This window comes from Hyaena hyaena, unplaced genomic scaffold, assembly GCF_003009895.1.
Source record: "Hyaena hyaena isolate Hyena2069 unplaced genomic scaffold, ASM300989v1 scaffold_152, whole genome shotgun sequence".
NCBI lineage: Eukaryota > Metazoa > Chordata > Mammalia > Carnivora > Hyaenidae > Hyaena > Hyaena hyaena.
This window is the reverse complement of record NW_024080784.1, coordinates 2,031,302-2,054,232: the sequence shown is the minus strand read 5'-3', so window position 1 is coordinate 2,054,232 and position 22,931 is coordinate 2,031,302. Positions and strand designations below refer to the sequence as shown.

At 40.1% G+C, this 22,931-nt stretch overlaps 1 protein-coding gene across 1 annotated transcript in view; it reads left to right on the top strand.

Moving 5' to 3' along the window:
* MAGI2 (membrane associated guanylate kinase, WW and PDZ domain containing 2) overlaps nucleotides 1-22,931 on the top strand; it is a 1,134,938-nt gene that overhangs the window by 980,782 nt on the left and 131,225 nt on the right. Inside the window, exons 17-18 of the mRNA XM_039239084.1 lie at nucleotides 15,146-15,331; nucleotides 17,229-17,382. Coding sequence (XP_039095015.1) covers nucleotides 15,146-15,331; nucleotides 17,229-17,382 — 340 coding nt within the window. The remainder of the gene's footprint in view (nucleotides 1-15,145; nucleotides 15,332-17,228; nucleotides 17,383-22,931) is intronic.

The window sequence follows — 22,931 nt, the reverse complement described above, 5'->3', positions numbered from 1 at the left end:
CCAACTTAGAAATCTTCATTCAAATGTGTTACAGACTTGCTAGAGTAACAGCAAGATGAAAAATAGTTCATATTCCTATAGATACTTGACAAAATTAAAACACAATAAAACCTGGTTGCTAAGTGTCTTAGTCTGTTCAGGCTTTTATAACAGAATACCATAGACTGGTGGCTTATAAACAACAGAAATTTATTTCTCATAATTCTTGGGGCTGGAAGTTCAATATCAAGGTACCAGCAGATCCAGTATCTGGTCAAGACCAGCTTCCTGGATCATAAGCAGCCATCGTCTCCCTGTGACCCCACATGGCAGAAGGGGAGGGGAGCAAGGGAGCTTTCTGGGATCCCTTTTATAAGGGTACTTATACCATTCAGGAGGATTCTGTCCTCATGACCTAATCACCTCCCAGGGTCCCACCTCCAAATACCATCTCTTTGGCGATTAGGTTTCAACATATAAATGTGGGAAGAACACAAATATCCAGTCTATAGCAGCCCATTGGCCACTGATACTAATGCTCCCTTGTGCTAAGTGGTTGATAGAAGACTGGCAGGTGTAGCTCTCAGCTCCAGTCAGTATATAAGATCACAGGATTTAAAGCAGGCCTCCAGGTACCTAAGTTTGTATCTTAGCTGAATGTATACACAACTACATTTCCACTCTTGAGAGACTAAGGTAAGCTGTTACCCAAAAATGTTTTCCACATACAAAACTTAGATACATCAGGCCCTCTTGACCACCACTGCTAATGCCTTAGTTGAGGTTTTACATTAGCATTGTGCAGTAGAACTTTCTTGGATGATGGCAGTGGTCTATGCTACACTATACAGTACTGCAGCCACTAGCCACATGTGGCTATGGAGCACTTGACATAAGGTTAGTGTGGCTCAGGAATTAAATTTTGAATTGCCTTTCATTTCCATCAGTTTAAATAGCCCCATGCAGCTAATAGCTACACATTGGGCTGCACATCAAACTTCACAGCCCTGCACTGGAGCATTGTAGTGGCCTAAGTGCCCTCTTTGCCTCTAACATTCTTACCACCCTCCTCTCGACCCTCCACACAGCTACCATGGCACTCTGTCTAAATTGACTAGTCTGATGATATCACTTACCGTTCTTGATCCATTGGTGGCTTCTCATATGGCTGTAAAATAAATTCCAAGCCCTCAGCATAACCAATAAGACCTTTCAGTCTGTACTTCCTACCTTTATTGGGTCTCGCCATTTGTGCTCATTGCACGCCCACACCCACAGTACAGACCTTGCTAATCCACAGCCACGTGCCTTTGCCAGGTCACATCACCTGGGACTGTGGTGCCCACCTGGAAGAGTCTGATTCATCTTTAAAATGCAGACTTGGCAGTGTTTCCTCTCTAAAAGCTTCCTAGACTGCCCCCTCCCCCTACTCTCCCCTTCCTACCTCCTGTCTCCTCTGGCTTATTTGACAGTTCTTTTTAACTTACATCTATTCATTTCCATCCAAAACCTTCTCTTTATCTCCCCCGTGCTTTTTCACTCTTTCTCCCATTTTTTAAAAAGTTTATTTATTTCTTTTGAGAGAGAGGAAGAGCACAAGCAGGGAGCGAGAGGGAGAGAGAGGGAGAGAAAGAATTCCAAGCAGGCTCCACACTGCCAGCACAGAGCTCGATGCGAGGATGGAACTCAGGAACTGTGAGCTCATGACCTGAGCCAGAATCAAGAATTAGCCGCTTAACCAACTGAGCCACCCAGGCACCCCACTCTTTCTCCCATTTTTAAGGTTTAATCAGATATAGTTAATTTTAACCCTTTTAGGTGATAATCTGTGAGTTTAAACAAATGTATTTCGTTATATAACTACCGCCATGGTGGAGTCAACCCCTCCATGCACTCCCAGCACTGGCAACCACAGATTTGTTTTCTGTTCTAGTTTTGCCTATTCCCATATAAATGGAATCATGCCGTAGGTAGCTTTTTGAGTCTGGCTTCCCCCACTTAGCATAATACAGTTTATATTCGTCCATGTTGCTTCATGCATCCACATTGGTTCCTGGGAAAAAAAACATTCCATTGTATAGATGTACCATAGTTTGTTTATCCATTCCCCTGTTGAAGGATATTCAGATTGTTTACTCTTTGGTGGTTCTGAAGAAAATAGCTATGAAGCTTTTCATTTAGGGTTTTGTGTGAGAATAGTTTTCATTTCATTTAAGTATGGAAGAGTGGGCTTGCTGGTTCATGTGGTTTCCAAAGTGGCTGTACCAGTTTGTATTCCCCTTTATGTGAGTTCCAGGTGGTCTACGTCCTGTGTGTGTACTTATTTTCAGGCTTTCTCATTGCTGTTGTTGTTGTTTCTGTTCTATCCATTCCAGTAGTTGTTTAATAATGTCTCATTTTGGTTTGCACTTGCATTTCTTCCCTAAGGACTAATGATGTTGCAGGGCTCTTTGTGTGGTTTTGTGCTTTCCTTATATCTTTGTCAGTGATGTGCTTTGCCACTCTTGGTCTCTTCCCTCTAGCGTGTAATTGGTATTTCACTGTGGAAAACAAAATACATTTTCAGGCTCTTTAGCCTTCCATTTTTCATTCCTAACTCACTTCTCATTTTAGAGTAATAAAACTCATTTCATGATGATGATCTCAGGTGAAATTAATTATGGAGACATGTCTGCTTAGTAAAACAGAAAACACACACAGTCTCTATGCTTGAAAATGCAAGGGGTGAGAGAAAATGCATGTAAGCAGAAATCTAAATGAAGTTAAGATGTACATATTTGGATAAGAAAGAGAAGACTAAGAAAGGAAAACGGTGTGAGTGACAGTTCCCTTGCAAATAAGGAAACTCTGGCATGATTTATTTGGCCACTCACAGGTCACACTGAAGCTGCTTGCAAAATATATATGTGATCAAGATCTTCTAGCTCCTGAACACTTTGCTTGAGGGCCTTTTCATATTTAATTTTATCCAGTCATGCAAAATTGCATTATTTCAAGTTAAAACACAATATACCCTGTTAGTGGAACTTTGGCTTCTGTGGGAAACTGAAGACCCAATAAATATTCATGTAATCTTCTGGATAACATATTGAGAAGGACAGCTGGCTCAGGAGGGATCATTTGCCTGGGTTAGTATCTGTTTCCGTTTACATTAAGAAAATATTGCAAGAAGTTATTATCTGCCCGAGGGCTTAGGGGAATACAATGAAAAGCTGATACTGCACCTGATTGCTTTTGACATTTACCTATTGTAACAGGGAAACTGTGTGAAGATAGCCAAGTGACTTTTTACAAAACACAATTTCAGAAGTTATAAAAGGACAAAGGAGATGGCAGAGATAGAATACACTGCATCTGTAAAGATGAGAAACATGACTTGTCAGCAACACCTGCTTGTAACTATAACCGTTTCTACTGGGCCTGCTGAGAAATCACTGAAAGCCAAGCGCACTGATGGGTGTGAAGTCTCAAAAGGCAGTCAAAAAATATAGGGAAAAAATTGGTTTTATTGAACACTTTTAACCCAATACCTGGAGCTGATGAAATGTAATTTTATGACATTTTCTGAACTCTTGAAAAGTTGCAGGTTTGTTTTCTTCGTTTGTTTCTTTTGTGTTTGTTTTGTTTTGTTTTGGCATTTTTATCTGTCAGGGCTACAGGAGACAACAGGACTTTTAAAGTTTGGGTACATAAACTATTGACATTTTTAAATTTCTAAATAGATTCCAAATCTCTATCTGATATACTGAAATGCTGGTGACAACAACTAGTTTAAATTTACAAAAGATATTTCCAGTTTCTAATTAATGGTGGTAAAATTGTAACATGCCTATCTCCTCCCATTTCTTAGGCACCGATAACATGGGAGTAAAGGAGGAAGAAAGCAATGAGCATGAGTGGGGAAAATATTCTAAAGACAAAAAGGTGGCAACATTTTGCAGGACAGAGGAAACTGAAAACAGAAATGGATAGCACAGATCTTATTTTTTTAGAAACTCAGAGCAGCTCAAAACTTTAAAAGTTTGGGATAGAGGGGCATCGAGGTGGCTCCGTTGGTTAACTATCTGCCCTCAGTTTCAGCTTAGGTCATGATCTCCTAGGTTCGTGAGTTTGAGCCCTGCATCAGGCTCTGTGCCGGCAGCCCAGAGCCTGCTTGGGATTCCCTGTCTCTCTTTCTGTGCCCCTCCTTTCATGCTATCTCTGTCTCTTTCAAAATAAATAAACTTTAAAAAAAATCTTGGAACAGAATGGAACACAACAACCGTGAATGCCAGATGTGAAATGCTCATTTTTAAAATGGAAAAACAAACAAGCAGACAATAATGAAAGAATACTACAAGATATGGAGATAATTGAGGGCACAAAAGAAAGCTTCAAAAATGTCTCACTTACATGCATAGATATTACAACCTTGTGATGTTTTAATTTATAATAAAAGTGGAATGTTATAAAAAAAGAAAACTGTGATTAAAGAAAGAATTCTTAGAAACTGAAAACATCATAACTGAAATTAAAAATTCAATAGAAGGATTGATAGAGCACCTGGATGGCTCAGTTGGTTAAGCATCTAACTTCGGCTCAGGCCATGATCTCACAGTTTGTGAGTTTGAATCCAGTGTCAGGCTCTGTGCTGACAGCTCAGAGCCTGGAGCCTGCTTCGGATTCTGTGTTTTCCTCTCTCTGCCCCTCACCCACTCATTCTCTCTTTCTCTCTCTCTCTCTGTCTCTCAGAAAATAAACATTATTTTTTTTAATTCAATGCGAGGATTGAAAGGAAAAGTAAAGGAAATCACACAAGTAGGATAAAAAGAAAGAGAATGTATGAGAAGAGTAATAACTGACAGATGGATCTGGGAACCCAATAGCCATCCAATAAGAGTTCCAAAAACAGAGACCAAAGAAATGGAATGGAAGTTATTAAAGAAAGACTATATGGACATTCCCGACACCAAAACTAAAAGAAACGAGTCTCCAGACTGCAAAGAACCACAACATGATGCATTGTTGTGGAACCTTAGGACCGCAAAAGCACAGGGGCAATCTTAAACATTTGCAAAAGAAAAAGGGAAAATAAATAGATCACATACAGGAAACAAAAATCCTAATGGATTCAGAATTCTCAGTAGCAACACTGGATACTAGAAAACAGTGAAGTAATGCCTGTAATTCTGAGAAAAAAAAGATTTTTTTCAATCTGTGATTTCATAACAATCTAGAATTTTAGTTAGAATCCAATCAAACGAGAAGGTAAAAATGAAGACATTTTCAAACATTAAACACTGAAAAATTATCTTCTCCCAGGCCTGCTTACTTAGGACGATACTGTAGGATATCCTCTAGCAAAACGAGAGAGTGAGTCAAAAAAAGTGTCCCAGGGTTTTGGAACCATGCATCCCATGTTGGAGTACAACAGGAATCCCCTGAGTATCACTGAGCAGCAGAACTTGAGAGAAGCCTACCTACCTATGGGAGGGAGGGCCTCCCACCCCAAGCTCAACTGAACAGATGACTTGAGTGGCTTTAGGGGAGATAATTAGGAAATAGCGTATTGCAGAAGTTGGGGCAGAGGAGGGATGACACAATCAGAAACATGATTTAAGGTGGAGAGGGAGGCAAACTGTACAAGAAAAGAAATGAAATCCCAAAGCACTACAGTGAGAAACAGTTACATGGTAAGACTATCAGCAATTATCATTGCTGGTTTAACTAGAACTAATGATAAAACCGTACAGGGAAAAGGAGAAGAGGTGGGCCACAGGATAAGGCCAAATCCTCTATCATTATAGGAAGTCAATAGATTTGACTCCAGTGGCAAATTAAGAAATAGCCATGTAAGAATATAATTTAGAAGTGTGAAAAAGAAACAACTGAAAGATTTTCAGCGTTTGCCTTTGGATCACAGAACTGAGGGGATGTTAGAGGATTAGGGCAGGACACTGTGGTTTTTCATTATAAGCATTTAGGTTGTCCTTTATTTTGTTTTCATTTGTGCACCTATTACTTCAATTGTCTTAATTATAAGAGATCTCCAACCATTAGAGGACAATTATTCTGATTATTTTGTGCCTTTTACATCATGACATGAGTTTTGAAATTTTTATAGGATTTTCTCATTTTATAGAATAATCCAGTATTTTCTGGTAATGATTTGATAAAGTCTCCACAATTAAATTATAAATAAAAGGAACCTCTTTTTCAGGAACTAAATTTTTCATAAAAATAGCAACTAACCCTTTGAAAGGGAGACTTGCTTGTTTGGGATGAGACTGTAATACCTCCTTTCAACCCTGTGACTGTTTTTATAAAGGAATAAAACAACTTGTTTTTATGCTTTGCAGGAAAGGAAATCCTTTATCATATTTTAATATTAATAACTCTCTAAACTTTTTAATTATTACTGAATCAGGTTGCTGTTTGATTATTTTTATAAATACTTTATTGTCAAATTGGTTTCCCATGATTATTTTTAAGGAAAACTTGCTAAAAGCTATACAGTTTTCCTCACTAAAATTACTCAAGTTGAGCCACACAGAACACCCCTGGCTACTCCTTGACTATAGAATCCTGGGTTGCTGATTTTACTGAGTGATGGCATGTGTTTCTTTATCAGGGTTTGGGGGAGTGGGAAGGGGATTACACAAAAATGCTGAATAGGGTTGATATTTGACTTAGGGATCAAATTTCTTATGGCAACTTTCAGACCAAAACAGATCAAAACGAAAAGCCTACCTACCTAGAAATTAGCAAAGTAAAAAGTGAGCCCTTAGGATAGACCATAAAATGGAGAGTACCTCTACAGAAAATAAAGGCTTAAGTATCTAGAAGTGGAAGTCTTTTTCTGTTGTCGGTTCATCTCCTCATTCCCCCACATGCCTACCCTCCTGGCCAGTGATAGATTTGAGGATCATAACTATTCTAAAGTTTTTTGGTTCCTGCCATTCTAATGTCTAGACATTTTGTCATATTGTGAAGGAAATAAATCATATCAAAAACATAAATTCCTTGAAATATGGTGGTATTTATTAAAGTCTATTTAAAGACAGATAAAGAACATTTGCTTTGTAGATGACTCAATAATGAGTGACTAATTACATGAAGATAACTTCCACAAAAGAATTAAGGTAATATTTTAGGGTTCTTGAATCAAAATGTGAAGAATTAAGGATCTTCAGTATACTTAACAGAAATTCTCTGGACTGTCTCTTCTAGTGATATGCATGGGGATAAGAAATGCAGCACAAGTAAAAGGGGCTATTTTTGTTCCTTCCCTACCACCCACCTTTGTGATAATTTTCCTTTGTAGCTGTAACATATTTTTGTTTCCATCTTCCACTGCAGACATTAAAACAATGGAGTGATATCATGGTTGTATCTACATAAGATCAACTACATAATTTTCAGGGTCCAGTGCAAAATGAAAATGTGGGGTCCTTGTTCAACCGTTATTAAGAATGTCAGGATGGTGGGGCGACTGGGTGGCTCAGTCACTTAAGCATCAGACTCTTGATTTTGGCTCAGGTCATGATTTCACGGTTAGTGAGATGGAGCCCCAGGTTGGGCTCAGTGCTGACAGCCCAGAGCCTGCTTGGAATTCTCTGTCTCCTTCTCTCTCTGCCTTTCTCCTGCTCACTCACTCACTCTCTCTCTCTTTCAAAATAAATAAATAAACTTAAAAAAAAAAAAACCCAGAATGTCAAATGGTGACAATAGACATTAAACCAAACACAAGGGCCTTTTGAGGATGGACTGCACATGTTACACAGCTTGAAACCAGCCCTGAACTATGAACCCACCAAATCTCTGCAAACAACAAAACCATTTTAACCCAGCCTCATGTTTTGGGATGGAACAGTCCAGTTATAGCTAATTATAGTTCTTAATACAATGAGGTTTCTTTAGATTACCAATTTACTCTCACAACTTCACTATGAGATTTTAATTGGTGCAAAATAAAAGTCTACAGGGTAAAATATAGTTGACAAGTGCTTTTTTCTATACAGGAAGATAGTTAAATACTTTCTATATGGTGTCTTCTGCCCTTGGAAACATGAGTTTGGCTGGACTTCCCAGTTGCCATTGATGGGCTCCTCTTCCCATTCTCCCATCTGACCGTCTGCTTATTACCAACTACAGGGTCACTCAACCATTCAACCACAAGAGAATGACTAATGGTGCCGAGAGGGAAAAAGTGCACTTTTGGAATATGCAGTCCTTAAAACACCAGCTGCTCGATTTTGGGTCTTGCAACACAGTTGGCTATGAATGTCAGGGAAGACGTTTTCATTTTTGGAAAGCAAATTCCACAGACTTTTAGAGGAAAGTGAGTCATATCGTCTGTTTTTTTTTTCTTAATTTTACTGCAATTTTTTTAAAAGTACCAAAGACATGTTTTTGCCACATCTCCACTTCCTGATGACCAAGAAAAACTCTTTCGAAGGACACTGTCACACTCTAGGAAGGAATAACATCTAGCAGAATGGATTTATCACAATAGAACATGCTTATCCAGGACTTCTAGGAAGGAGATATGGAAAATAAGCAATCAATGCTAAGCCCAGGTTTCTGAAGGCAGGAAAACAGGATTCTTCACCATGGGTTAAAGTGATAGGAACGCTCTGAGACAATTACTTTTCTGTTGTTCCTATATGTTCAGGGTCCATCTAGAGCATCTGGATGAAGTCATTGTATCAGGGACCTCAGTGGGGGAAACAAGAATTTTCAAGGCAGGACAGACCTGACCTTCAAAGCATGTCTCTTTGCTTCTTTTTTTTTTTTTAATGTTTTATTTATTTCTGAGAGAAAGAGAGAGACAGCATGAACAGGGAGGGTCAGAGAGAGAGGGAAATACAGAAGCTGAACCAGGCTCCAGGCTCTGAGCTGGCTGTCAGCACAGAGCCCGACGCGGGGCTCGAACCCACGAACTGTGAGATCATGACCTTAGCTGAAGTCAGACGCTTATCCGACTGAGCCACCCAGGTGCCCCTCTCTTTGCTTCTTCCTCCATGGATTTGATAGGTCCCTGGGGGCCACCATGACTCTTTCACCAAGGGAGCTGCCACTTAGCCTAGGCTGTGTGCCCTCTTCTCCAAAATGAACTTCCTTTTTCCTCACCAATCTCTGAGTCCATACCTGAACTCAATGGTTCACCCCTCCTTTCTACCCTTGCTGCCTACTACTTTTACTACCTTTATCTGCAACCATGGAGTTGCCAGTTTGTGTTATAGGTATTTTTATATGAATCTCTCCAACTTGACTATGAGTTTCTTGAGGCCAGATAGCATGTGTTGTTTCGTTACTGTCTCTCACACAGTGCCAAGCACTGGGGCCATTAGTAAGATGATGCTATACAGAAATGTGTTGTTGACAGAGTAACTGATCCTCCTGCTCTGACCCACAATTCTGAAACTAGGCCGTAAATCACTGCCACAGATTATTTTAATTTTTTGATGTTTATTTATTTTTGAGAGACAGAAACAGAGATTAGCAGGGGAGGGACAGAGAGGGAGGGAGAAACAGAATCCGAAGCAAGTTCCAGGCTCTGAGCCATCAGCACAGAGCCTGATGAGGGGCTCAAACCCACAAACTGTGGGATCATGACCTGAGCTGAAGTCAGATGCTTAACCAACTGTTACACGCACGCACGCACGCACACACACACACACACACACACACACACACACACCATCACAGATTATTTTAAGAAAAGCAACCGGAATCATCCAACTGAACACACACACACACACACACACACACACACACACACATTTCTTTTCATGTCAGGTCACAGATTTTAAATCCAAACTAACTTCCCTTGCCTTTAAAGCTAATGGCATGTTGTTTAACCTTCACAGTTTAATGGAATTGGGAGCTAATGAGAGTTTATTCTATTGATTGCCTTCAAAGTGTTTACATTGTCACACTCATTTCAAAAACTTCTTGCTTATAAATTTGACATGATTGATGCAGAATCCACTTTCCCTATCTAATGCTTTCCTCCACTTCCATATACAATTCCACTTTGTGGATCTATTAACAAGGAGATAATTAAATGTAAACGTGAGTTATAGGTTTTCCTTTTCTGAAATAAAATACATGAAAAACAACAAGGAAACATGAAAAAAGTGGACAGGGAGGGAACTACTACCCCTTCCCTCAGGTGCAGCTAAGGATTTCAAGAAGAATCCATCACCAGAAATTTCAGGAAGAATCTATTGCCAAAGCAAAAACAAAGGCATCCAGGTAACTGTCTCATCTTCTTTATGGGAATGAACTCAAGGTAGAACTCAAGAAAGGTTCATTGATGAACCAATGGCTGAAGGAGCCTGGATAGATCACACAGCAAGAGAACCAAACAGGAAAAAGGGAGGATCATTGCCTCCTGTAGTAGTGAGGCCAAAGACTCAAAGAATCCAGGCCTTTAGAACAAATTTAGGATCCAGCCCAACTGATTGTGTCTGAATAGCCCCACTGAGACAAGGGTGTGTCCTGGAGCAGGTTTCAAAGAGTTAATTCATCTACTTCCCAAATGTCAGTATGTTCAAAGCCTCATGACATATTGCAACTTGTCCCAAATATCTGTGTATCCTAAGCACACTGTGTCAAGAAGACTGGTCCAACGATTTGATTTATGTTGCCGCCTGATAGATGATGTCTGGAAGGCATGCTGTCTAAATGGACTGTGCTCCAGTAGTTACCTTAGTCATCAATTCCCAGAGAATTAACGAGTACCATTCATCCCAATAATAGAAACCAAGGTCAAGGCCTCTTCCATGCTCTGTAATTCCATTAGCAATGCACAGAAAGCACTTAGGTCATAAGTTCTGTAGACTTTATAACTGAGCAAATGGAACTGCATCTTATTTTCAGAGAGAATCCTCTCTGAGCCCCCCTCTTGTCAATGATTTGTTGTACATCAACATTCAATGTACTTACATGTGTAGGGAAAATGCCGGTAAAGAAAAAGTGAAGCTGTCTACAGCTGCCAAGAGTTTTAAGCACTGTTTTTATTAACTTACATGCCAATAGAAACAATTTTAACAGAACTATGTCAGATACTTCCAGTTACAGGCACACCTTTTTAAATTGTGTACTCACTCACATTTTATGTAAGCCACTCAATCATTCTAGGTGTCTTTCAGAGAATTTATTTCAGTTTTCATTATTTAATTTTTGTCTTTATTATTTTAGTTTAGTTTTTATTCTGTCTGCCACAGTAAAGTGAAAATGGCCTTGAAACTAAGAGTTATCATCATAAGCAAATAAATATGTTTACAATGAAACTTTCATCTCAAAATCTCAAGCAGCATGCTAAGCTGTTCTTAAGCTGAGCCATTCCCTCAGTCCTTAATAACCTGGCATATATCAAAAAAAGGAGGTAGTATCTCTAAGGTTGAAGCCACAGGCATAGGTTTGAGTCTTGGTTGTGATACTTCTCTGTTTTCTTAATAATAAACTAAACATTATTATTATACTTTCAGCTACTTCACACTGTTGCTATCAGGATTTAAAATAAGTGCATAGCACAGTGCCTGGATATTAACAAATGATAAGTTATTGTTTTGTTTTAATTGTTATTGAAATCATGAAAGCGCGCGCGCGCGCGCGCGTGTGTGTGTGTGTGTGTGTGTGTGTGTGAAATCTGTGTTTTGAAACATGTGGGGCTTTATGCCCAAGAGATTCTAAGTAATGCACAGTAATGGAGGGGTGTAGAGGCATGGATAATTCAAAATAGTAAATCATCCAGATACTAGCTGTATGTGTTTTAAAGTATGTTTTTAAATTTCATTTCAAATGTATTTCTAATAACCAAAGAAATGATTTCAAATAAAAGAATGACACAATGTTGTGAAGTCCCAACTAAAAGTGATCTGAGGAGCAGTCCAATTTCCCTCTCCCTATCTCTCCTCCCCCTTGCCTTCCTTTCTCCCCTTTCTTCTCCCTTCCTTCTCATGTCCTGCCTGTCAAAAGACAGCTGCCACGAAGAACCAGCTTCGAGCAGAGTTTCTGCCTCCCACTCTCCCCTGGATGAGGGCCACTGGTGAAGTGTTTGTACTTCCTGCTTAGAGGCAGGCTGCACTCACCAAATAAAAGCACCAGGTGCTCATGAAGCAAGCCCTTGCATGGAGGAAAGAGACCACAAAGTCAAGAGACACAGCCTGGTGCAGTGGTTAAGAGCAAAGCCTCCGGAATCAGGCAGACTGGGATTCTAAGGCTTGGTTGGACTCTGTGAGTTAGGCAAATTGCTAATGACTTTGTGGCTGGGTTTCTTCCACTCTAAAAGTAATGATAATGCTATCTGGCACCTCACATCTCTTAAGGATTAAATTATATATATTTTAATGTAGTTGTAATTGTGTGTGTTCAAGACTCAATGCAGATAATGAGGACATCTGTATTATACTAATTTCCCTTTAAATAATAGTCTTACTTACAAGTTGGCGTTTTCGTACAGAGACCTGCAACATCTTTTTCATAAAACCAGATAAAAACAAACAGGATGCTTGGCCTCATCTAGCATCTGTAGAATCCCCCAAAAAACATCTCTCTTTCCCAAATGGAGGCGCTTTTCTGTGCTGATACTTAGGAGATACTGTTGTGTTGTAAGCAAAACATTTCTTTAGTTTTAACAGTATTACAGGTTTATCCCATGTAGTTAGAATTCAAGTGTATACCTATATACAAGCACACATGCATATCAATAGTGATATCAGAAACATTAAAAAGATAATAGTAATAAAGAAAATGAAAGAAAAGTTAATAGTTCTAGATCAATTCTTACATCAGTTACTGTTCTAGTCACTTCACATGTGACAACCCATTTGATTCTCAGAGCCATCCTGTGAAGTCAAGTATATTATTACCCCAATTTTACTATTGCAAAGCAAACTCAGAGACATCAGGTAACTTTCCAAGGATCACATAATGGATAGTAATAGACATGTTGGAAACCAGGGATGTCGTGTCATGTATTGACTGTTCCAGGACTATTGAACATGAAATGGGGCAAAAGAAGGAATAAATGTCACTCTAATTATGGTAGAAAACCAAAGAATTTACAGTACCTTATTTTTTTAAATAACCAAATGAATGAGTTCTTATTAAATTTCTGCTTGAGAAGTACATTGTTCTGAGAGTCTATGATGATCTTTAGTATGCTTTAAGTAAGGCGCTCTTAATTAAAGCCATTAGTGCCTGTAAATAAACATTAAAGATGAGTTTTACTTCAGAAACACCAGCTCAGCCAATATTTTCATATGCTATCTATAACCTTTCACAATGGAAATATGATCAAGGCTCTGGTTCATTAATTCACTGATTGTCCTTCCTTACCGTGGTTATTAGCTGATGTTCTGCCTTTCACTGTAACACATACATAAGATTGAGAGTTCAAGGAGCAGACATTCCTGGAGCATAACAAATGGTGGAGTGTCTTTGTCTCTTTACACAGATAAATCAGTACCTGACTTCCTTGGGGAGAGAAATAACACAGAGTAACTGAAGGTGATTTCCTGGCTGGGGTTCCCTATCTCGAAGGGAGAAAGGGAAAAAAACAGGTGTCTAGATTATAACCTCCTTGGGGAAGGAGGGGGTGGTCAAAGGGACAACATGTGCCAGTGATATCTGAGCCCAGAAATAGTTAATCTGGTAGGCATTCAAACATTTACATTGAATAGAAGTCAACCTGATAAAAAATCTTTATCCTCATGTACCTGGCTCTCCCTACACACACACACACACACACACACACACACACACACACGCACAGATAAGTTTTCATTATTCTAAAGAGACATATTCCAAAATTTATCAATTCTAATATACATCTTAATATTTTAAATATCTAAAAAATTATACAGTATCTTACAGTCGATGGAGTGTCATTGTTTAATTGGCAGAGTTTTGTTCTTTCTCTTTCTTTCTTTCTTGCTTTCTTGCTTTCTTTCTATCCATCCTTCTTTCTTGTGGTACCTAAAACAACAGTTTTTCATAATGGCATCTTAGCTTTGATGCAATATATTATGCATCATATATTAGCAAGATCTCAGCACCACTTAATAAATTAAATCAGAAAGAAGAAATAAGATTTGAAACCAGCATCAACCTTGAAACCGAAGCTTAGTAGATGATGGGAAATTGAGCATAGCTTCTTCACCAGTTGTGACAGCCCATGTTAATATAGATTTCTCTCCTTCCCTGTTCTCTTTTCTCAGTAAAATAGAGAAAGGTAGAAATTGAATTCTTGGCATTTATTGTATCTTTCTGAAATTGTGTATTATTATGTCTACAGTATGATCTCACAGTAACTTATGCCTATGGTTATCAAAATTTTGTATGTATTAGGGGCGCCTGGGTGGCTTAGTCGGTTAAGCGTCCGACTTTCGCTTAGGTCATGATCTTGCGGTTCGTGGGTTCGAGCCCCGTGTCGGGCTCTGTGCTGACTGCCAGCTCAGAGCCTGGAGCCTGTTTCAGAGTCTGTGACTCCCTCTCTCTCTGACCCTCCCCTGCTCACGCTGTCTCTCTCTCTCTCTCCTAGAAATAAATTAAAAAAAAAAAACATTAAAAATTTTTTTGTATGTATTAGAAGATTGAGGAGCTTCTTAAAAATGTGTGATTCTCACCTGCTCCTGGACGTTTTGATGCACAGGATCAGCGTAAGGCCCAAAGAGCTGTATTTTTAATCCTAGGGTGATTATGATACACCAAAGTTTGAGGACCCCTAGTCCATGTGTTTGGAATTGGTCTGTCACTGCACAGAAATTGAATTTAGAAATTCCAATCTCAGTGGAATGCACGGGACCACATTTAATAGGCATGATTATGATTTCAAAAGGCAAGTTTACTGATGGAAGAAAGAATTCTGACATCACATTTTTTCCCTGTGGGGCTGGATCCAAAGATAAAACAATAATGGGGGGCACCTGGACGGCTCAGTCGGTTAGGCTTCCGACTTTTGCTCTGGTCATGATCTCACGATTGGGGAGTTCAACCCCCACATCTGGCTGGCTGCTGTCGGCGCAGAGCTCACTTCAGACCCTGTCCTCCTCTCCCTACCCCTCCCCTGCTTGCGCTTTCTCAAAAATCAAATAAAAATATTAAAAAAGAAAAAAAAAAAAAGAACAGTGCTAGGAATACTCCTGATATCTGATTCTGTTGCGGATTGTTTTAGCTGTGCCCCATAAAATCGGACGTATCATCGATGGCAGTCCTGCAGACCGCTGCGCAAAGCTGAAAGTGGGAGACCGGATCTTAGCGGTGAACGGCCAGTCCATCATCAACATGCCTCATGCAGACATCGTGAAGCTCATCAAGGACGCTGGCCTTAGTGTCACCCTCCGCATCATTCCTCAGGAGGGTGAGTGCCTGAACCTGGCTGCCACTATGGTGGTGCCAGCGTGTCTGAGGTTGATTCTTATTTCTACTTTTGCAAAAATCCAGCATCTCTTGTAACCCATATCCTGTTTACTCAGTACCAGTTTCATTCAGAGATCAAGCTGTGTGACATTATAGATAAATAGTGTGAATTTCAAGACACTGGGTTATTCAATCATTCCCTGTGGTCCCGGGAGTACTGTGTTTATGGTTATATTAAACCAGAACCCATTCAACAGAGATGATAGAGTTACAAATCTGAAGAAGAAAAAAAGTGTATTCATGTTAACAGTTAAGCTCTGGAGGATTCTTCAAAGTCAGATTGATTTTGAAAAGCTTGAGGAAGTTTTGTGGTATAAAGAGAGCTCATTTAGAAAATGTTGCATCTGATAAGAATTTTAAATTCCCACTTTGTGTCTTGAATTTCTCTGTATAAGGACTCCCCCCTGAGGCTTGAAGAGTAGTGAGGGGTACAACTCATTGCCATGCCTTGAGGGCCAAGAGGATCTAAGAACCAAGTCACCGTAAAGTCACCGTTTCTCAGACACTCGCTCATTACTGGTTTGTAGCTGCTGACTCATTAGTGATGCTCCAGGTTACAGTCCCCAGAGCTCACTGGTGAGTGGTCGTAACCTCCCACATGGAGAGTGATAGGTCCACTCACCTTGGTCCCCTCTGTTTTCCTCAGTCTCCTGATTTTGTCTTGGGGCTAACTGGCAAGCAGGCACAAAATAGTCACCTGAATTTCAATATAAAACAGTGGTTCTCAACTGAGGTGATTTTGCCCCCCTGGGGGATGTTCAGCAAGGTCTGAAGACATTTTTGATTGTCACGATTGGGGTGGGGATGCTATCAGCATCTAGTGGGTAGAGAGCAAGGATGCTGCCAGCCATCCTACAGTGCACAGGACAGCCACCCCCCCCCCTCCAGCAAAGAACTGTCTTGGCCAAAATGTCAACAGTGCTGAAGATGAGAAACCCCGCAAGTGGAGAAGAAATTTCAAAATTTGGACTGTCAGACAAGAAAGGGGACAAGCGGCCTGTAAAAGAACAGATCACCTCCCCTTTTATCACCCAACCAAATAAAAAGAACAGAAGGGAAAATGACTGTGGTGCTTTTAATCTGTTATTTGCAAACACCATTACGTATAAAATATTCAATGGAAATTAACTATAAGCAAGGTTGCTCACTAAAAATCTGACTCAATTTTCAGTTTTCCCCAGTCTGAAATATGTCTGTCCTGTTTGTATTGCATTGTATACAGATAATTTCAGTTGAGAATGTGATGCTATTACAGGAAACGCCAGGATGCTCTTTTAACAAAGAACAACTGTATGGACATTCTTCTATACAATGTTCTTTTTCTTTCTGAAGAACCATAGAGTACCAGGGGTGATTGAGCAATAAGACTAACAAGGAACTAGAGAGAATGTTATGAAAAGCATTAATTTCCATTATGATTACTTCCTTGTCCAAACTTGGGAATGTCATTACAACCAAAAAGTAGTGGCTCAAATGTTTTCTCTCAGTGGGCAGCACTGGAAAAATAGAATATGTTTTAGAGCTTACTCCTTTGGATTATTTCATTGTTTTAACCATTTTTTTATTGTCATCTTTTCTGCTGAGAAAATGACAAGAGACTCTGTTTAACCTTGTTCAGCAACACTTATAATTCATGAGATAGTACTATTTCAGTGAATGGTATTGGAAGCTAATTGGATAATTAATAAGTTTTATCTGCCATCTTAAAGGCTAACAGAAACTGAAAGAACAAAGCCTTGAGTCATCTGAGGAGGCAGAGAGTTAGCACCTCTGGCCACCTCTTGTCCTTTATTAGATGCCAACCTGACTGCATTTGCCACTTTGGCTCCCCTTTGCAGAGCTCAACAGCCCGGCATCGGCGCCCAGCTCAGAGAAGCAGAGCCCCATGGCCCAGCAGAGTCCTCTGGCCCAGCCGAGCCCGGCCACCCCCAACAGCCCTGTTGTCCAACCAGCTCCTCCTCAGCCACTGCAGCTGCAAGGACATGAAAATAGGTAAAGTCTCCCATGGCTCTTCTGATGCTGAGAAGTGAGGGGGGTTGGGAGAGGAAGAGTTTGGGGCAGGACACAGGCAGAAGAGAAACTTTCATAAAGTAAAAATTGCCAGGTGCTCCTTTCTGTGATTTTGAGATGGTGTGGGTGTCATATGTGTGGTTTTATTAGCAAATACAGGGTCTGTTCTTCACAATAAGAGAAGCTTTCTTCAAGAAATGATGAGCAAATATAGATCAGTAGGGGTTAACTAGCTGAAGAGCATATTGAAGAGACTTCAAAGTGAATAACATATATGAAGGCCCTTTGGCAGGAGGGGGCATGCAACTGTGGAAAGGGTGGAAATAAGGTCAGCGTAGTAAGGGAAGAGGTCAGGGAGTGTGGTTTGAGATGAAGCACTAAGAGTGGTAGGGACCCACCTATAGGAGCTTGTAAGCAGGTTAATTTTTTTTAATGTTTTAGTTTATTTTTTGAGAGACAAAGGGAGACAGAGTGTGAGCAGGTGAGAAGCAGAGAGAAAGGGGAACACAGAATCCAAAGAAGGCTCCAGGCTCTGAATTGTCAGCACAGAGCCTGACATAGGTTAAAACCCATGAATGGGAGATCATGACCTGAGTTGGACACTCAACAGACTGAGCCACCGGTGCCCCAAAGATATTGATCTTCAGTGTAATGAGAAGTCATTGAAGGGTTTTATTCTGAAGACTGACATCAATGGATTTGCTTTTCAAGGCCCCCCAGTGGGCCACACAGAGAGCTGACTCGGGGTTGGTCAGGGATGGATGTAGGTTAAGCAATTAGAGATGGCTGCTAATGTCCTCAGATCAATGAAGATGGTGGCTCAGAGAACAATGGTGGTGTGGAGAGAGGAGAGTGTGGCAAAACTTGAAACAGTAATAAATGTTAGCATTTTTTACTGCACTTTGCCTTATATCCCCCCACTCATGATCTAATGAGGTTCTTCCATTCCACATCATAAACTAATATAAGTAAGGCACTTTGAACTTCCTGGGACAAAAGGATGCCATATAAAAACAGCATTCTAGGGGCACTTGGGTGTCTCTGTCAGTTGAACGTCTGACTTTGGCTCAGGTCATGATCTTGTGGCTTATGGGTTCAAGCCCCACGTTGGGCTCTGTGCTGACAGCTTAGAGCCTAGAGCCTGCTTCAGATTCTGTGTTTCCCTCTCTCTGCCCCTCCCTTGTTCACACTCACTCTTTCTCTCAAATAAATAAACATTTTTAAAAATTAAAAATATATAAAGGGGCGCCTGGGTGGCTTATTCGGTTAAGCGTCCAACTTCGGCTCAGGTTATGATCTCACAGTTTGTGGGTTTGAGCCCCATGTCAGGCTCTGTGCTGACAGCTAGCTCAGAGCCTGGAGCCTGCTTCAGATTCTGTGTCTCCCTTTCTTTCTAACCCTCCCCTGCTCACGCTGTCTCTCTCTCTCTCTCAGAAATAAATTTAAAAATTTTTAAAAATAAATAAAATAAAAACAGCATTCTTATTATGCTTCTTAGTATGAACTTGTGTGTAACAGGGAGCCTGGGTAACGCTGAGCCATTAAAGAAAGAGATGAAGACACATTCCCTTGCTGTTTTCCCTCTTTTGAAGGAGAAAAACAGAACAGCCCACAGGAACATCTCTGTGTACAAAACCCTCACCGGTCTTTTCCATAATTCTAATGTTTTCTGAACATCTGCTTCCCAGCTCCTGCCTCCCATGTTGGGGAAGATGAAGTGAGACTCAGATTCCAAGTCCCCGAACTCTGTAGGTCCATCACTCACACAATTGCAAAGCAAATATTTTCCCTGTGCCACAGGTGCTATTTCCATAAAGCCCTGTTCTACTCAGGAGTTCCCTCATTTGCTTTCACAAAAAAGTAAATGTCTGTTGTCCTCAGCTGTTTATGGGTTTAATATATTCTACGGAAGAAAAAAGACTAAAGACCATAAAGCAAGCAATAGGGAGGTAAGAATTTGACAACCTGTAAGAGTAAGTCCTAGGTGTCTCCGTAATAAGCCCCTGATGTGTTTGCCTTCGCCGTGTGCTGTTTCAACAGATTGCACTGGCTTTCCCCAGGATTCACTTCAGACTCAGGAGGAAGGGGCTGAGCACATGCAGCTCCTGAACCAGCCTCAGACTCCTCTTACGGCTCTGCCTCTGCTTATTAATCTCCCAGCCGCATTTCCATCTCACCTTTCCAGAGTCAGATTCCCCCGACATGGGCTCTTGTTTTCAGCCTTGGGGTGGGTAATCTCACCCCTATCGTGTTATAGTTCAGCAGGGGCAATAACATTTGGGTGAGGCCACTATCATGTTTCAACTGCCGAGACTCGTTGGCCCCTACCAGAGAAGCCAGGATCTTTGGAATGTTTTCTTGTCCTGACTACACAGAATAAAATATTTCCCGGCTCTGGGATTAGCAGATTGACCCAATTCAAATGTTTATAAATCACCAGCATATTTTCCCAGAGTTCTTAGCTAACTTTGCTTCACTGATATTAAAAGCCTGCTCTTAGAGAGCCCTTCCCTGGCACTGCGGTTTCCTGGGTTAACTGGTGATTGTTAGTGGGTGGCTCTTTTACATATGAATGAAGAGATTAATAATTTTACGGATACCAGAATCATTCTCCTAGCTGCATTTAAAGATGGTCATGGTATCAGGAGTTCTTTATTTTTCTCTAGATCAGGCTAGAGATGTCTCCAAGATAGCTTTTATGCCAATTACCTCGTGTGCATTTCCTAGAGGTTCATTTGTACAAGAAGTACCCACCTAACTCCATGTCAAATTGAGCCAGTTTCCATGTTTAAATGGGATAAAATTAAATGACAATCTGCTTGCAAATATTCATTTTAGGAGTTAAAATGACTATTTTATCCTGTCTTATTTACTCTCAGTTTGGCTTCCTACTGACACCCTGCACACATCTACTTATTTCTCTATCCCTTAACATCCTTTTGGTATATGCTCTGGAAACAAAATTGTTTTAATATGGACATAAGCAAAACAGTATTCAAGGAGAAGTATTCACTGGAAACAACAAAAGAGCCATTATACAATATATTTCAAAACTAAGTATAAATAGCAGAGTTCACCTTCCCCAGCAAGGGCAATTAGTATTTGGCTGCATTTTATTTACTTATTTTTAATTTTTTAATGCTTATTTATTTTTGAGAAAGAGAGAGAGACAAAGTACAGGGATGGGGAGAGGGAGGCAGAGAGCAAAGGAGACAGAATCCAAAGCGTTCTCCAGGCTCTGAGCTTTTAGCACAAAGCCCAACACAAGGCTCGAACTCACAAACCATGAGATCATGACGTGAGCTGAAGGTGGATGCTTAGCTGACTGAGCCACCCAGGTGCCCCTTGACTGAATTTTAAACAGCAAGGTCAGTAGAAGAACACTGGAAATTGACTTCTTTTTTACAGACTTTGAACCCTACATGCTTAAGGCTGGAAGGAATTCTTCAAAGGCCCACATGAGGCAAAAAGCCCACTGCAAGATCCTGTACCACATGGGCTTTGTTTCTTAGTTCTGGAACTTGTTCATATCATAAAGTTCTGCTAGATTTTATCTCTAGAAATTTGGTTTTATTATCTCTACAGTCTCTTTAATAATGGAATTAATAGCAACAAAGAGTTATACCGATGACCTTCTTTCATGAATGAAGGAATTTTAAAGAGGCTGTATTTTTTTTAAGAATCGTGAGTTTCTCTTAAAATAAAGTGTTTCACAAATTCAAAGCAACATAGTATTTTTCCCAAGCCGCTGTATCATCATTGAACAGTTAGCAACACTCATAAAAACTTAAGTATAGTTTCTTCATTAAAGACTCTTCAATGTACAGTTCAATGTAAAATCCTGACACACAGCATTGGTGTCAAAAGCAGTATGAATGCCAGAAGGTAGGCTTGGATCACAGCCGTTGCATTTTAACAGTTCCTATTCTAGGCTGTTGTGTAATCTTTGGGGAGACTTTACATTTCACCCTCTTTGGCTATACCTCATGACACATCTGCTTAGAAATGGGGCACATACTAGATATCGCATACCACTACCACGCAGATCATGAAAATAAAGTTACTTGTGCCATAACTCAAAGCAACATGACATCTAATCTACCAGACAAACAATTTCTAGAAAGGAATCAACACATGCCAACAAATGCCAGCCAGTTCAATTCTTTTTGTTTCATTCATTCATTTGTGTGGTTAAACATCTTTTTTTTTTTTTAATTTTTTAAATGTTTTATTTATTTCTAGGAGAGAGAGAGAGACAGCTTGAGCAGGGGAGGGTCAGAGAGAGAGGGAGTCACAGACTGAAACAGGCTCCAGGCTCTGAGCTGGCAGTCAGCACAGAGCCCGACGCAGGGCTCGAACCCACGAACCGCGAGATCATGACCTAAGCAAAAGTCGGACGCTCAACCGACTAAGCCACCCAGGCGCCCCTGTGTGGTTAAACATCTTATTCAAAGCATATTGAAATAATTCTGTTCTCAGTATACACAATCCCAGTAGGTGAGTGGACAACTTGCTAAGGTATGAAACAAAGCCTAAATTCTGCAGTTCACAAGAAGAATGTGTCACTTCTGCAGGGTTAAGTAACAAATGGGACCTGCTCAAAGTGTTAATTAAAATAACATCCTTCCAAAAACTCCAAATAAATACATCTATTGATGTCTGTGTACATTTTTGGTGTATCCTCACCAAATATCAGATTGCACTAATGTTAATTGTTCAGTTGAGTGATTTTTAAAAGTTTTTAGTAGTGGGGCTCCTGGGTGGCTCAGTCAGTTAAGCATCTCACTCTTGATTTTGGCTTAGGTCATGATCCCACAGTTGTGAGATCGAGCCTAGTGCCAGGTTAATGTCTGACTGTGTCTAATTTATAAATTAAATTTTCTCATAAGTTTGTAGTATAGGAAAATACATAGTGTACATAGGGTCTGGCACTATCTGCAGTTTCAAACAACCACTGAGGTCTTGAAATGTAAACCCCATAGGTGGTGGGGGGCAACTGTGAGTAATATGTTGGATAAATGTTGGACATAAACGTTTTTGCCTTCCCTTTCATCTTAAGGCCATGCTAGTATCTGATAATAGCATCTGATACTAATCTGATAGTTAGAGTCTAGTATTTGAACTCTGTGTAATATGTTTCTACTCTTAGCGATGACCCAATGACTTTCTCCTTGACTTATATCTTGTGATTATACCTTGCTATCACTCCTTTAACCTCTATAAGATATTCAAAAAGACCCAACCATGCAAGTTAAAAAGCCTTTAATTATATATTCATAGAGTATTTAGAGATCACTTGGGTTGTGCTTTCATAAAGTAATGAATGGTGTGTGGGGAAGAGAGAGGTTGAGAGAGTTGGTTTATTAGTGCTGAGACAGACTGATACTTTGGGTTGTATAGTTAAGTGTTTAACTCCCTAGATTTGCTACAGTTGTATAAGATTTTAAATAGCCAAAGTCAAAGAGGGATATCCATAAGTCCTTTTCCACATAGTTCTGGTTGAGCCATCATGTTTACCATGATTTCTCAAG